Genomic DNA, 13,555 nt, shown 5'->3' on the forward strand with positions numbered 1-13,555 from the left:
TCCAATCAAGTTCCTTAGTCTTCATTGTGGAGGGGGGTGGGTAACTGTTTAAACTTTTTGAGAGATGTGTGGGATTGTTCTTTAAGGAAACACTAAAATAAAATTTGTCAGAGAAATAGAAAACACAAATCATTATTTTCAGGGCTGTCTTTTGTGAAAACCCTTAGTATAATAAGCATTCCTATTTAGTTTAAATTCTCTTTTATGAAAACAGTCTGCAGTGAAGAATTTTTTTTCAGTACAAACCATTGTCTAATTTACACCTGTGAATTACAATAAGTAGCAAAATGGAAATGGTGGATGGAAAAGGTGTGGATGCCATATGGTTACAAATTCATATAAAAAAATCTGTGACGTGTTCTATATGGAATTATTTTAGCAAACTATGTGTGAGAGCGAGCTGCCATATGCAAAACATCACATATACACACACATACACTTCTGATGAATGCTAACCAAATTCTGGTAATTTCAAAGCAATTCAAGCTTTAGATCAGTGGCTAACAATTGTCCAAATAGGGTCATAATATGCAAAACCTTCCTCCTCCTCCTCCTCAGATGGCCAGAACTAGTGCTTTGAAATTTTAGCAGAAAATTGTTTAAGTCTCTCTCAGTATATTGTGGAACCACTGTGGAACCTGTTAGGTTTATATTCACACTGCCATTATTTGTTTACAATTAGTGCTATTTTAGTAAATACATAATGCCAGTTTGGTTTAATGGTTAAGGCACCAAATTAGAAGCCAGGAGACTGTGAGTTATAGTCCTGCCTTAGGCATAAAAACCAGCTGGGTGACTGTAGGCCAGTCACTCTCTCTTCTCAGCCTAACTCACCTCAGAGGAGTTGTGGGGAAAATAGGAGGAAGGAGTATTATGTATGTTTCCCACCTTGAATTATTCATAAAAATAATAAAGGCAGGATATAAATAAACAAATGATCCTACTTCAACACAGGACAGTTATGACCTGTAATAAAGTAAATAAGACCCATTCTTGTTATATATACAAGAATATGCATGAGGATTATATATCTTTTCAGGTCTGGCAGCTTTTCTGTTAAGATTGGCCCTGTTGGAAAAAGAATATGGTTATCTACACAGCCTCGGAGAAATAGCAGTACACCCAAGTGTGTTTTTGAAGTTACTCAATACAAATACCAGCAATGCAAGATTGGAAATAGTCAATACAGTGATGTCAAGTCACAGAGGGGGGAAATAGTCCACATTCAGTACAGAAATATATGGACTGTACTGAATTTGCACTGTTTAATAAAGTGTAGTGGTTCCACTCTAAATTCTCAGTCTTATTCACTCTAGTGAAGAAAACTACAGCAAATGTCTAGGCATCCATGAGAAAAAAAAAATTAAGGGGTAGTATGTTAGTGGTGAAATTCATGCTATGATTCTGTAATGCAAATTTATATATAGCTGTGTTATGATGCCATAACGTATGTTTCATCATTTTGGATTCATTGTACTTGGGAACAGACATCAATGGCAAAATATTGAGAGGAACGTATCATGAATCTATAGAAACCCTCATTTTTAATTTTAACGTCTCTTGTAAAATCAGATAACAAACTGCACTTTCTTGGTAACAACCCTAACTTTTTCTTTGGTAGGCAATAAATAGCAGCCAATATGGCTGATTTTACAAAAACACACACTACAATCTGCAAAGATGAGTTTATGATTGTGACAAGAATTCCAAAAACTAAAAAAATAAAGACAGCAGCCAATCCAGGTGTGAAAATGCTAAAAGGCAGAGATGATAGGAGGAAATACTTTGAAGTACCATCATTTCAATTCATCTGGATAAAAGAATATTTACATGTATAGATATGAGTTAAGGTTTTCTCTATCATATTCAGATGTTAGTTTACTGCATGATGTTAGTTTACTGCATCTTTGATCAAACCTCAGTTTGAACAATCTAGTCATTTTCTCTTAATGTATAGAAAAGCACATCCACAGTTGTCTTCATTGTGCTCCAATTGTGAATGATGACTACTTATTAAAGCATGATGTGCCATGTAGCTATTTCAATTCATTTCCATTCTAATTTGCTCTATAAAAATTCCAGTACACTGTTGCAATAAACATATAAGACAATTTGATTTTAATGTAAAAAACATACATTTCACAGGCTGAAGATTTGCTGTCCCTGGACAGCGTTAGAATCCAACTTTCATTAACTCATCACTACAGCAAGTAATCAGGAAAAACAGGAATTAAACAGTTTCTGCATCACTGTCATCAAAACAACATAATTTTTAAATGAAGACAGCATAGAACAGTAACAGATTTTGCTACAGTGTAATTTGTCCTCTTATAAGGTCCAAAAAATCTTTCCAGAAGACTATCAGAATATATATTAATATATACATTTTTAAAAGTTTATAAATGATACTTGTTTAAAGCTATATATGGGCTGAAGAGGTCATATAAATATAAACTGCAATACAAACTGAGTCTCCCTTCATAAAGGAAAGAAACTTGAACTTCTAATTTTCAACAAAAACCTTTTGGCAATTTTAAGGGCAATATTTCTTACTCTCGTCGGTATTATTAAATGTGCTGTTTTAAAATTAGATGATATAGACAGAAACACGTGTAACATGTAAGAAAACTCATACTTACTGTCCATAATACAAATTGTAACTGTGAATCATTGTAATTAATAAAAGATGGAAGTTACTCTGACTCACAATGACAATTTGTATTATGGACAGCAAGTATGAGTTTCTCTTGATATTAGCTACTGGACTGTTTTAAAATTTTCCAAATCTTAGAAACCTAGCCTTTTTCATCCTACACTTAACCCAGCATTGTTTTAGTTTTTAAAAAGGCACTTTATCCAAATGAATACCTTGAAAAAGTGCAGGAGTCTCTTAGCTTTGTCAGTCAAACAAGTATTTCTCGTTCTTAACCTAATTTAAACAGGGAATTCTGATAACTCAAATGATTAGAAAGGGAATGTTGATTGGGGGACTGACAAAGAATATACCTACGTTTACAAAAAATATTTATATGAAATAGCTTTGCAGTTCATCTTACTTTACTTATTGAGTTTGCAATGTAATTCACTCATCTCCATATTCTTAAGTGCAGTCTAAGTGGCTCAAATAGATTTATGCACACTTTATTTGTTTATAATAGATCATATCTCTTGCAACATCATTTTGAGATAGTGGGGATTTATAGTCCAAGAGACACTTTCAAATGGAGTTAATGCATGGTGTCAGGCTTTAAGAAGTTAAAAGGTTGACTGGATGCTGCTGAACAAGCCTTGCAGTCATTCTGTCTTGTAAATTAGTATTTAGATTACTAATGATTCAAGCAGGAAACAAATTTGGCTACTGTCATCACAAAGAACAATAATCCTTTATTCCATAATTCAGAATAAAAGTCATTTTGTAAATGGGACCCTAGATAAACATGTGCAGCAGCCAAGCCATCTTCAAAGAACTGGTTTTCCACTTATTCCCTGAATGGGAAGCATTTTAAAGAGCAAGAATATTCCGTTTTCATAGCCTTTGTTTTCAACTGAAAAGGCTGATCAAATGAGTTGGAAAAAGTTAGAGTAGTCAATGTTGAATTCAATATGATGGTTCCATCTTTGCTATATTTGAAAAATAATTTAAATACAGGTTCTAATTAATAGCTTTTAAAATAAATTACCAATTTTCTGCCTTCACAGAATATAAAAAGATAAGGTGGGACAAATACTTTCAGATGACCAGAGCAAATACTCACAAGACATGTAATTAAAAAAGAGAAATAACCAACTCAAAAACAGGGGATTTATTCAGACTGACTTTCTTGATCTCCAGAATTACGAACGATTAAAAAACAAAATAATTTCATATTTTATATATTATATTTACATGTTTAATTAATGCATTTTAAAGGTTCTGCATTATGTTTTTCTTGCTATTTACTGTTAATATTTTAAATAACATTTAGCCAGATAAGAGAATTCTGTTTAATAGTAGGATAAAAATGCAAATTTTATTTATATAAACATTTTACATCGATACCTTAACCAATCCCAATTTAGTAGTTTAATGGGTGTAAGGCAAATAATTGTAAAAATGTAGCATGTATAGCCAGTTAAAAAAATATTAAGAAAAATACTTATAGAATCATCTAAACTTTATTGTTTTACATCTTGACACAATATTGTTTCAAGGTCACTTCAAAAGAATATTAAAATGGCACACAGACATGTACAATGAAAAACTCAATTTTGTTTTAAATACAATAGGTTTCTTGAATTCGTCACAGATAGGTTCTCTTGGGCTACAACAGTTTTGGCGCAGCTGACTCAGATTGTGAACTAAGCCCAATTTTCAAATCCGTGCCACTATCTTTTTAAAATAAAACAAGCATGGTCAAAATATTAATTTTATTATTACTATCATCACAAGCATTCTGTTTATCAAAGACAGTTTGGAGAAGGAATACTAGGCCATCTTAGCTTCAAAGTAGTGTTGTTCTATTCTTCTGCAAAATGCAGTGAGGTTACTGTAGCCTTTCACTTTTACCGACAATTCATCGCTGATCAACTGGGTAGTAAGGATTGTGAACAGATGTCCAAATACCAAAGCATCTAATTCAGTTGGCCTACGAACAAAAGAAAATTAGTATGTTGGATGAGAGAACACAAGCACTGGTAGTCACATTAGGCGTTAGTGCCATTTGTATATCCAGACCACGGAATACTATCTTGATCATTCCATTTTGAGGAGAAAATGCTATCAAACTGGCTTTATTCCACCTCTTCTCCTTAAAATGGTGATAGAAGGTTGCCAGTTCAAGGCTTGAAAACTACAACAGTGATGAAGAAGCATGTAAATGCTTCACCAAGTCAGAGCCATGCCTGCCTTAATCATGGAGAAATTGGCGGGTTGCGGTGATGTTAATGAAGGCAAAAACAAAAAAAACTGTATTTGGCACCCAAGTACCCTGTCACTGCACAGCAGCAATGACTTTTTGTTTTCTGAGTTCTGTCCTTTTAATCTGAGGATCAAGAGGTAGGCTGCATTCAAGCTTCATGTTAATATAAGTGAATATAAAAAGTCTCATTCTCTCCCTCTCTCCCTCTCTCTTTCTCTCTCTCTCTCTCTCTCTCACACACACACACACACATACCATCAAACGAGATATTCTGAGAGAATGGAATTGTAATCAATTCAAAGGATCAAAGCATTTAAAATATGAATTAAATACTATTTTTAAACATATTATTTAGGGATATAATCAAAGAATAACTTAGAATGGAAATAAACTAGCAGTGGTAGCATTTCTTTAATCTAACCTAGATTTTAGAGTGTGTTACAGAGGTAGACAAAAATCAAGTTTTTAAAAACGCCATTTCATTGAAATTCTTCACATAGTGCTTTCTAATTTGACCCTATTAACCTTCCTAGATGTTCCTCCTTGCCTCCTTCCGTAGCTCTCTCAAGTTGCCCAGAGGTCCTCTAGTCATTCCTTAATTCATAAATTAAGAAACACAGAAACACAGAAAGAAGTTGTTTCCTGCTTCTTAGCTCCTGGACGAATAGGCAGCTACCATGATGCCCTTTTTGACCAAAAGTTAGAAAAGAGAAGAGATTTTTATTTCATCTATTAAAAAAAGAAATACAGAAACATCTCCCCATCATTTGAAGAATGTCTTCTTGGCAGAACTCTTAAATTAAATAACTTACTTCTTATTGAAGAAATATAGCTGTGTCCCAAGCCTTTGAGAAAGCGCTTCACAACACTGATCTACCTCTTCAAGTACCTAAAAAGAACACAGATATCACAGAAAAGCAGAAAATAATTTTAATGAAGTACTAGAGCAACAAAATCTTTAGTTAAAAATACAATAAGATTTTTAATAATATTTGTCCTACAAAGTTCTACAAAGAGGTATCAAATTCGCAGCATCGTGTTATTGTCACGTGACATATCACAACTTTTCCCCCTTCCCTAAAATGGGGGTAGGCATGGCCAGCCCGTGGCGCATCCAACCATGGGCCGCAAGTTTAACACCTCTGCTTTAAATGTAACGATGATGTATTTGCACCTGTTAAAAATCTAACAGGATTTATCCTTAGCATGTTTCCAGACCAAGTATTTAGATTCAACCCAGAGACAAACCTATACAAATAACCTCATATATAATTTTTGTGAACACTTGGGCTTTTTCCTCCCAGCTTCTTTCAAGAAGCCTTCATCCAAAGATTAAAAGGGCATCTAGAATAACATCTGATAGCTGTTGCTGTTAAAAAAAATAACCATGATGTACATACCTGAGAGCATTTGGGAACTTCACCTAATACTAACTTATACTGACAGCTAACAATCTAATGCCCAATACTATGATCCTATTACTCAAATATTGAAAGGTTTACACTGGATGCCATTTTTTTCAACATATTGATCTTAAATTTTAAAGCTCTAAACAGCTTATATTCTGGTCATTTAAGTGTCCTGTTTCATTATAAACATATCGTATTATAAAAACAGAAATTAAAAAAATATATCTAGCAAATCAAAATATACCCCAAAGTAAAGCCATTATCTCAGATCACAGACAGCAGAGGCTAATTTTTATTTAACTTACTAAGAAGATACAAAGAAATCAGTGCCTCCCTGAAACCTTACATTTTACACTGGGGGGAGAATTAGACTTGGAAAATAATGACTGACCTGATCAAGTGACTTATTGCCCCAGCCAATAGCCTTCATTTTACGCTGGACCTCGTATTGCTTCTGATAGGCCAAAATACGATTCAGAGGCCAAGGATAAGGAGAACCATATCTTGGATGAGTGATCTTTAAAGGAGAGAAAAAAGGATTTTTGTGTTCTTATATAACTGAGAAAGCTGTGTTTTAGAAAAGACTAGGCTAACTATGATTTTATTGCCATGGCTCTGCCTCAGAACCTGATTCTGTACAATTATTTATAACTTGCAGCTAAGAAGCAAGCCTTTAAAATTATATATTAAAAAATTCACTTTAAAACCAGCACATCCAATAATGACATCGAGTAACCCGAAATGTATATGCAAGCAAAATTAAAGTAAAAAAAAAATGGTATCATTAGTGGTATAAACCTCTATGTTTCATTTATGAGTAGGGACTTGCAATTGTGAGCAAAAGTGTTTTCTCATTAAAATTTAATTAAGATGTATGCTGCAGAATCACTCACCTCCTGGACTGTAGCATCATCACACCACTGAAGATACAGCTAGAAACCAAAGAATACTAAGCTTCATAACGGAGAAGGTTACACAGTCATTTATTCCTTGCAGCTTTCTCTCCTAGCTCTACCAAACAAGCCATTAATAACATTTAAAACACATAAATAAAGCTAGTAGATCTATCACGAAGCAAATACAATATTTCAGTGCACCAAAAATAATCTGAAAAGGATTGCGAAGTGTACATAAAAGTGTATTGCTTTTTGAGAAGCACTGTTAATCATAAGTCTACCTTTTTTGTTTTATATACAAATGTGGCTTGCAATGTTACAAAGAAAATAGCATTTTACTCCCCCTCTTTGATATAATTCATTTCCCAAGACTGACAAATTACCAGAGTTTTGCCATACCTCCGCTGTCAAAAGCATATTATTGACTAATTCCATGTAGGCTTTCATCTCAGCTTTTTGGACTTCATCCAACCCATCACTAAGTGAATGGCCCTAAGGCAGGAGAGAAGGAAGGAAAGAGAAAGGAGAGCAAAAATTATCCGTTTGGGTCCTTTCCAAACTTTATTGAAGTCCAGGCCTTTCTCTCATTCAAAACAATCCTTTGCAACATTACACACAAGAGGCAGCTTTGTAGACCTCAAAGACTATTAAAGGCTCGGGGGAGTGGGGGGAATATTGAATTGAAATCTTTTAAATAGAAAAATACAGAGCGATCAGTAAACAGAACTTTCCAGCTACAGACCTTTCTTTTGCTTTTCTGCTGAGTGGTTTTTATAAATACAACATCTTTGTAAATAAACTGAAGTGAGTTATGGTGATGTAAATACCTTATTAAAATACGATGCATGGGTATCGATTTACAAGACTAAAGAAAGAAGCAAGAGTAAGCATAAATATTGATTATTTGGAATTTTTTAAGATTTAAACAAAGTGTTCTCTATGCAGTAGATTGCAGAAGCCAAGAACTAAGTGCAACATTATTTCTTGGCAACAGCCAAGATAGCAAACAGAGCATGCAGCAATCGGGAATAGCCAACTCAGTGGTGCATTTCTTCTTTAAAAAAAAAAAACTTAATTTCAAAAGCCACAGCAGGCATGGCCAAGGTTCTGAAAATGATCAAAGTTACAATCCAAACCCTCTGGAGGGCACCAGGGTGATGCCTACCCTATCTTAGATGTAGGACAGGATCCAAAGGGCTTTTGGACAGTTCAGGCCTCATCCTATAGAGCCAAGACATACAGAGAAACAATTTGAAAAATGGAAGCCCTTTCAAAGAGACATCTAAACCACTATAACTGGTTAAAAGAAAAAGTTCATCTAAAAAGTATTTGCCTCAGCTGAATCAACAGAGAATCCTTCAGGTATTTACTGTTGAAGCTTTGTTGTATTTGAATATATAATCAGAAATCTATTTACACTAGACAAGTGCTGAGGTTCAACCTATAATTTAGCTTTCTCCCATTTAATTACCATGTAATTAGTTTATAAATTTCTATCTACTGTGTATCAACTGAAAAAATCAACAAACAAGTTGATATTATAACATTGCATCAAGGTCCTGTATTACAGAATAAACTAAAAACTCTTGAGAAAAAGGTAAAAATAAAAGTCTATTTATTCATCAGTTCAGTTATGGAATTAGCTTTTTAGGCCACAAGAATTAGTAAATTTGGAAGATGGAAAGAAGGAAGGAAAAGTTGCTCGCCTAAAATCAAAATTATACGTACACATACATCCTAAATGTATGAGAAATTTAAGCAACAGAAAATATTTAGATATCCATATGACGCATATCACATGTATGAACCCCAGAATATTTGGGTTCACATCATTTGATTCAAAATGGAACTAATGCTGTATCCAAGAGAAATATGGATTTGACTAAAAGATCCTACTGGAAGAAGCATATCTTCACTCCCTCTTCCTCACAGATACCTTGCCATCTCTCTTACTCTCTTGAAACTTGATCACACTCCCAAGATAATTTCAGAGCATGCAAATAGCTAAAGAATGAGAATATTCCATTCTTTCTCCCACCAATGCGAAGACCTAAAATCAGCAATTAGTATGCAGCCAGAAACCTACATTACACAAATTTCCTCTTCGGAAGATGGCCCAGCAACACCAGTTTCCTCACTGAATAGTGAGGATAGGATCTGGTCAGTCCTTGGTGGGAAATAACCAAGAAATAACAATTCTATTGGTTACATTAGGAAGTATTAAAAAAAAATCCACAAGACAATTTTATGCTTCTTCTGTATTGTTGCAAGGAAAACTACACGGCCAAGCACATTACCTCACCAGTTGAATTCTATTCAAAGGAGACTTTACAATAAGTATCATTTAAATTTGTTTCATTTTAATGATCTCATATGTGCTAACTGGGGAGATTGTGGAGCTGCAACTAAATATAACTAGAAGAAATCAGGATGAGCAACGTGGCTGTAGGACCTCTTTCTGAAATTATTGAGTAATACAGATTTGTGTGCTAACTGGATAAATAACAGGGTTTTTTGTTCAATATGGACATGTATCGAGAGAAAGATAAATATTGTAGAGAATATAGTTTGTACAAAAAAAAAGTTCAGCCCAATAATAATAAATAGAAATCTACAAGTCTTTTTACACAGGAGCACTCAGCAGAAAAGTAACCCACTGAATTGGATAACATCTGAAGGTTGTTAATGCAGTATTTTCTGAAAGAACAAAGTATTTTATTTTCAAAGCTATGATTTTATCAAATCACTAAGATAATTTCATAAACAAATAATTAAAACAACTGCTGAATAGGTATTTATCATTATATATATATCTATATATCTATATATATCTATATCTATCTATATACATACACACACACACACATATATATATACAAGTGTGTGTGTGTGTGTGTATACATACATATACATGTGTGTGTGTGTGTGTGTGTGTGTGTGTGTGTGTGTGTGTGTGTGTGTGTTTTCTTAAGTTTTCGTGGGTATTTATATGCATGGTATTCAGCTTTGTTCGGGTATTTTCCCACGTCATTATAGTTGTGCTTGAACACTATACAGAAGCCTGATGATGGCAGATGAGATTCTGCCGAAACGTTGCTACAACTTTAAAAACACAACTACAATGACGTGGGAAAATACCGAACAAAGCTGAATACCATATATATATGTGTGTGTATATATACACACACACATACATACATACACACACACACAGTGTGTGTGTGTGTGTGTGTGTGTATGTGTGTGTATGTATGTGTGTGTGTGTGTGTGTGTGTGTGTATGTATATATATATATATATATATATGGCATTCAGCTTTGTTGGGTATTTTCCACGTCATTGTAGTTGTGCTTTTAAAGTTGTAGCAACGTTTGGCAGAATCTCATCTGCCATCATCAGGCTTCTGTAGCCTGATGATGGCAGATGAGATTCCGCCAACGTTGCTACAACTTTAAAAGCACAACTACAATGATGTGGGAAAATACCCGAACAAAGCTGAATGCCATACATGTAAGTACCCGCGAAAACTTTGGACCGGGCTGCCTACTTTGCTTGTTTTGAAGTATGCCCTCAGCAGCGCCAGTCGGCGGCCTGAGGGAGAAAAGAACGCGGGGTGGGGAGAAAGCTCGCCCCAGCGGCTCTGCCACGAAGCACATCTTTCCGCCTGGGGAAAGGGAGCGAAAGCGCAAGAGAGGCGTGTGAACCGAAAGCTGGAGTGGGGTGGAATGAAGGGGCTCAGGTCCCGACCCAGACCCCTCGCGGGAGCCCCTGGAAGCAACCCTGCGCTTGTCCGGGGTCCTGGAGGGGCGCCGGGGCCATGGCTCGGCGGCGGCGGAGCTGTCAGCCGTGGGAGGACGAGGGTATGCGATGAAAGGCACCGGGCAGAGGCGAAGGCAGTCGCCGCCCGAAACAACCGGGAGAGGAGAAGAGAAGAGAGCGAAAGAGACGAGAATCCTAAAACACACAGGGCAGAATGTTGCTTTAGCCAAGCTACACTGTGAATATCTACTAAAAGTTTGACTGGTTTAATATGGATTTATTCCAGATAATTGAAAGTCTTATTTCAGCTGGAAGAATTCTAGACAATGCTCTGCTTGCCAAGGGGTTGCAGCGAAATGGGGCGAGAGAGATCCGGAAAGAAGTGGGCTCTCCAGGTATTTGGAATGAATCCCCAGAATTCCTTATATGCCTGGATTTCTGAACCTCAACAACTTTAAAATATGTGGACTTGGACTCTCTGAATTCCCCACACACCTTACAATTGTTGAGATTGTGGAAAGCTGAAGACCATATGGGAGATCAAATCCATCCTAAATGTAAAATCTGAATTGCGGATTATTACCTTATAAAACGCTTTTGGAGAAAACATATATTTTTGCCAAACATATATTTTTGTTTGATCATGATCAACTGAATCATGATGACTTTATTGGAGTCTAGTCTTGCATTTATACACGTTTTTAGTAATCCTCCAACATTGGTTAATTTTGGTGAGTTGATAGTGTAATAGTAAATAAAAATAAATAAATGAATAATAATTAAAAATAAATATCTATCTATCTATCTATCTATCTATCTATCTATCTATATACACGCTATACACACACACACACACACACACACACACATTACCTTGGCTTTTACAAACTGGACAATGGGTCCAAGTTCTGAAACTACTTGATTTCCTACATGAATAAAGGGCACTTTTCCTGTGGGTGAAAAGAAGAGTGTATTTCAACATTCCTCACCAACATAGCATTCTGAACCAGAATTTATTAACAGATATCCAGTGAAACTCAGATTTCAGTTTTGTGTTTGAGTATCTGTTTTGAAAGATGCATGAAAATATAGGTTTATAGCATTTGTTCTAGGCAAAAGTAGTTGATCCTTTCCTGATTATGAATCTCTGTGAAATGCTGCAATCCTTATAAAAAAACAAAATCAAGTATCTTTGACCAATCACCATCATCATCAAAATTACAGCAAAAGAACAGTTTAATGCAACAATTGTTAGAGGTGCGGGGGGGGGGGAGTAATGGAACAATAAAACAACACGTGTGATTTTTAAAAAAAATTCAGGGTTGTGAGACTTGGTTGTCATTCAGCTCTTCCTAAAAATCTGGCCTTTTGCATTCAGGGAATTCTGGTAGCTTCTTATTCACAAGTGCTTCTTATTCACACAGAAGAGTTATTGGGGATGGACAGTTTATGTCAGGCCACATTTCTTTGTAAAAGCTTCTACACAGTTACTTCTGATTCTTTTGTAAACCAAAGTCCCCAAATGACAAAAATTTTCTCCTGTTTGAGGATTCATGATCGAGACTATAACTACCCTGAGCATCAGTTATTAGCAGAAAGGCTACTGCACATGCATACATATGCACAAGCATGCATATTTTGTTTTGGTATGAATCTGCACCATCAATTGACTGAAAAATAGATCATATTTCTTCCAGAGGTCCAGGAAGATGCAACTGTAAAATCAACTAGCCTCCACACAGTACATTAATAACAAATCAAAGACTGTTCAAACAAATGTCTCAAAATCCCGCCACTTCATATTTGTTCCAAATACTAAAGTTGCTGGACTTTAAAATATAGTACTGTGTCAGTTTCACAGAAGCTGTGTAAAATACACAACATACAGAGTTTAAAAAAATAATACCCATGAACAGCATTCAGGGTAACTTCTGGCAAGAGATGCATTGGTGATCTAGCCAGTCTTTGTGTTTTCAAAAAGGGGGGAAAGACATGTATCTATTACTTTTTATTCAAAACTACTAGATATAATCTGATATCCATTACTAATTTTCCTATGAAATGTAAAATGTTCATTTTGAGACACTGAAAACTTCAGTCACTAAAGCACCAACGGTAACCTAATTTTTACTTTCCTCTACTTCTTCCTATACCCCAATAAAAAGTCCTGAAAAATTCTTTTATGTACGTACTCTTTAATGACTTTTGACCTAGCTATAATAAAGCTATCACCCTATAATTCTAATAAAAATAGTTATCTGTGCTAACTCTGTGCTCATACCTTAGTGACAACCTCATCAGAAATTGAGCAAGCAGTGAACTTAGGTGGCTTGATGTTCCTTTGTTGACACTGAAAAGCTATAATCCTAAAATCTCTTGCTGTGAAATATAGGTAGTCCTCAACTTACGACCACAATTGACCTCAAAATTTATGTCGTTAAATGAGAACTTGTTAGGTGACTTGCCCCATTATATGACATTTCTCACCACAGCTGTTAAATGAATCACTGCAGTTGATAAGTTAGTAGCCTAGTTGTTAAGTGAATCTGCCTTTTCCACTGACTTTGTCAGAAAGTTGCAAAAACTAATCATAT

General features: G+C 35.2%; 1 protein-coding gene across 2 annotated transcripts in view; it reads right to left on the reverse strand.

The window, feature by feature from the left end:
• Positions 1-4,136: 4,136 nt before the first annotated feature.
• The window catches only part of MTX2 (metaxin 2), a 45,158-nt gene continuing 35,739 nt past the window's right edge, over positions 4,137-13,555 (reverse strand). For both annotated transcript variants that reach the window (XM_026697018.2, XM_087919900.1), the window contains 6 exons: positions 11,835-11,911; positions 7,603-7,695; positions 7,201-7,239; positions 6,699-6,824; positions 5,711-5,787; positions 4,137-4,625 (listed from right to left, as the gene is read on the reverse strand). In XM_026697018.2, coding sequence (XP_026552803.1) covers positions 4,466-4,625; positions 5,711-5,787; positions 6,699-6,824; positions 7,201-7,239; positions 7,603-7,695; positions 11,835-11,911 — 572 coding nt within the window. In that variant the 3' untranslated portion in view covers positions 4,137-4,465. The remainder of the gene's footprint in view (positions 4,626-5,710; positions 5,788-6,698; positions 6,825-7,200; positions 7,240-7,602; positions 7,696-11,834; positions 11,912-13,555) is intronic.

Source organism: Pseudonaja textilis, chromosome 1, assembly GCF_049901715.1.
Source record: "Pseudonaja textilis isolate UNSWEBS1 chromosome 1, rPseTex1.2, whole genome shotgun sequence".
NCBI lineage: Eukaryota > Metazoa > Chordata > Lepidosauria > Squamata > Elapidae > Pseudonaja > Pseudonaja textilis.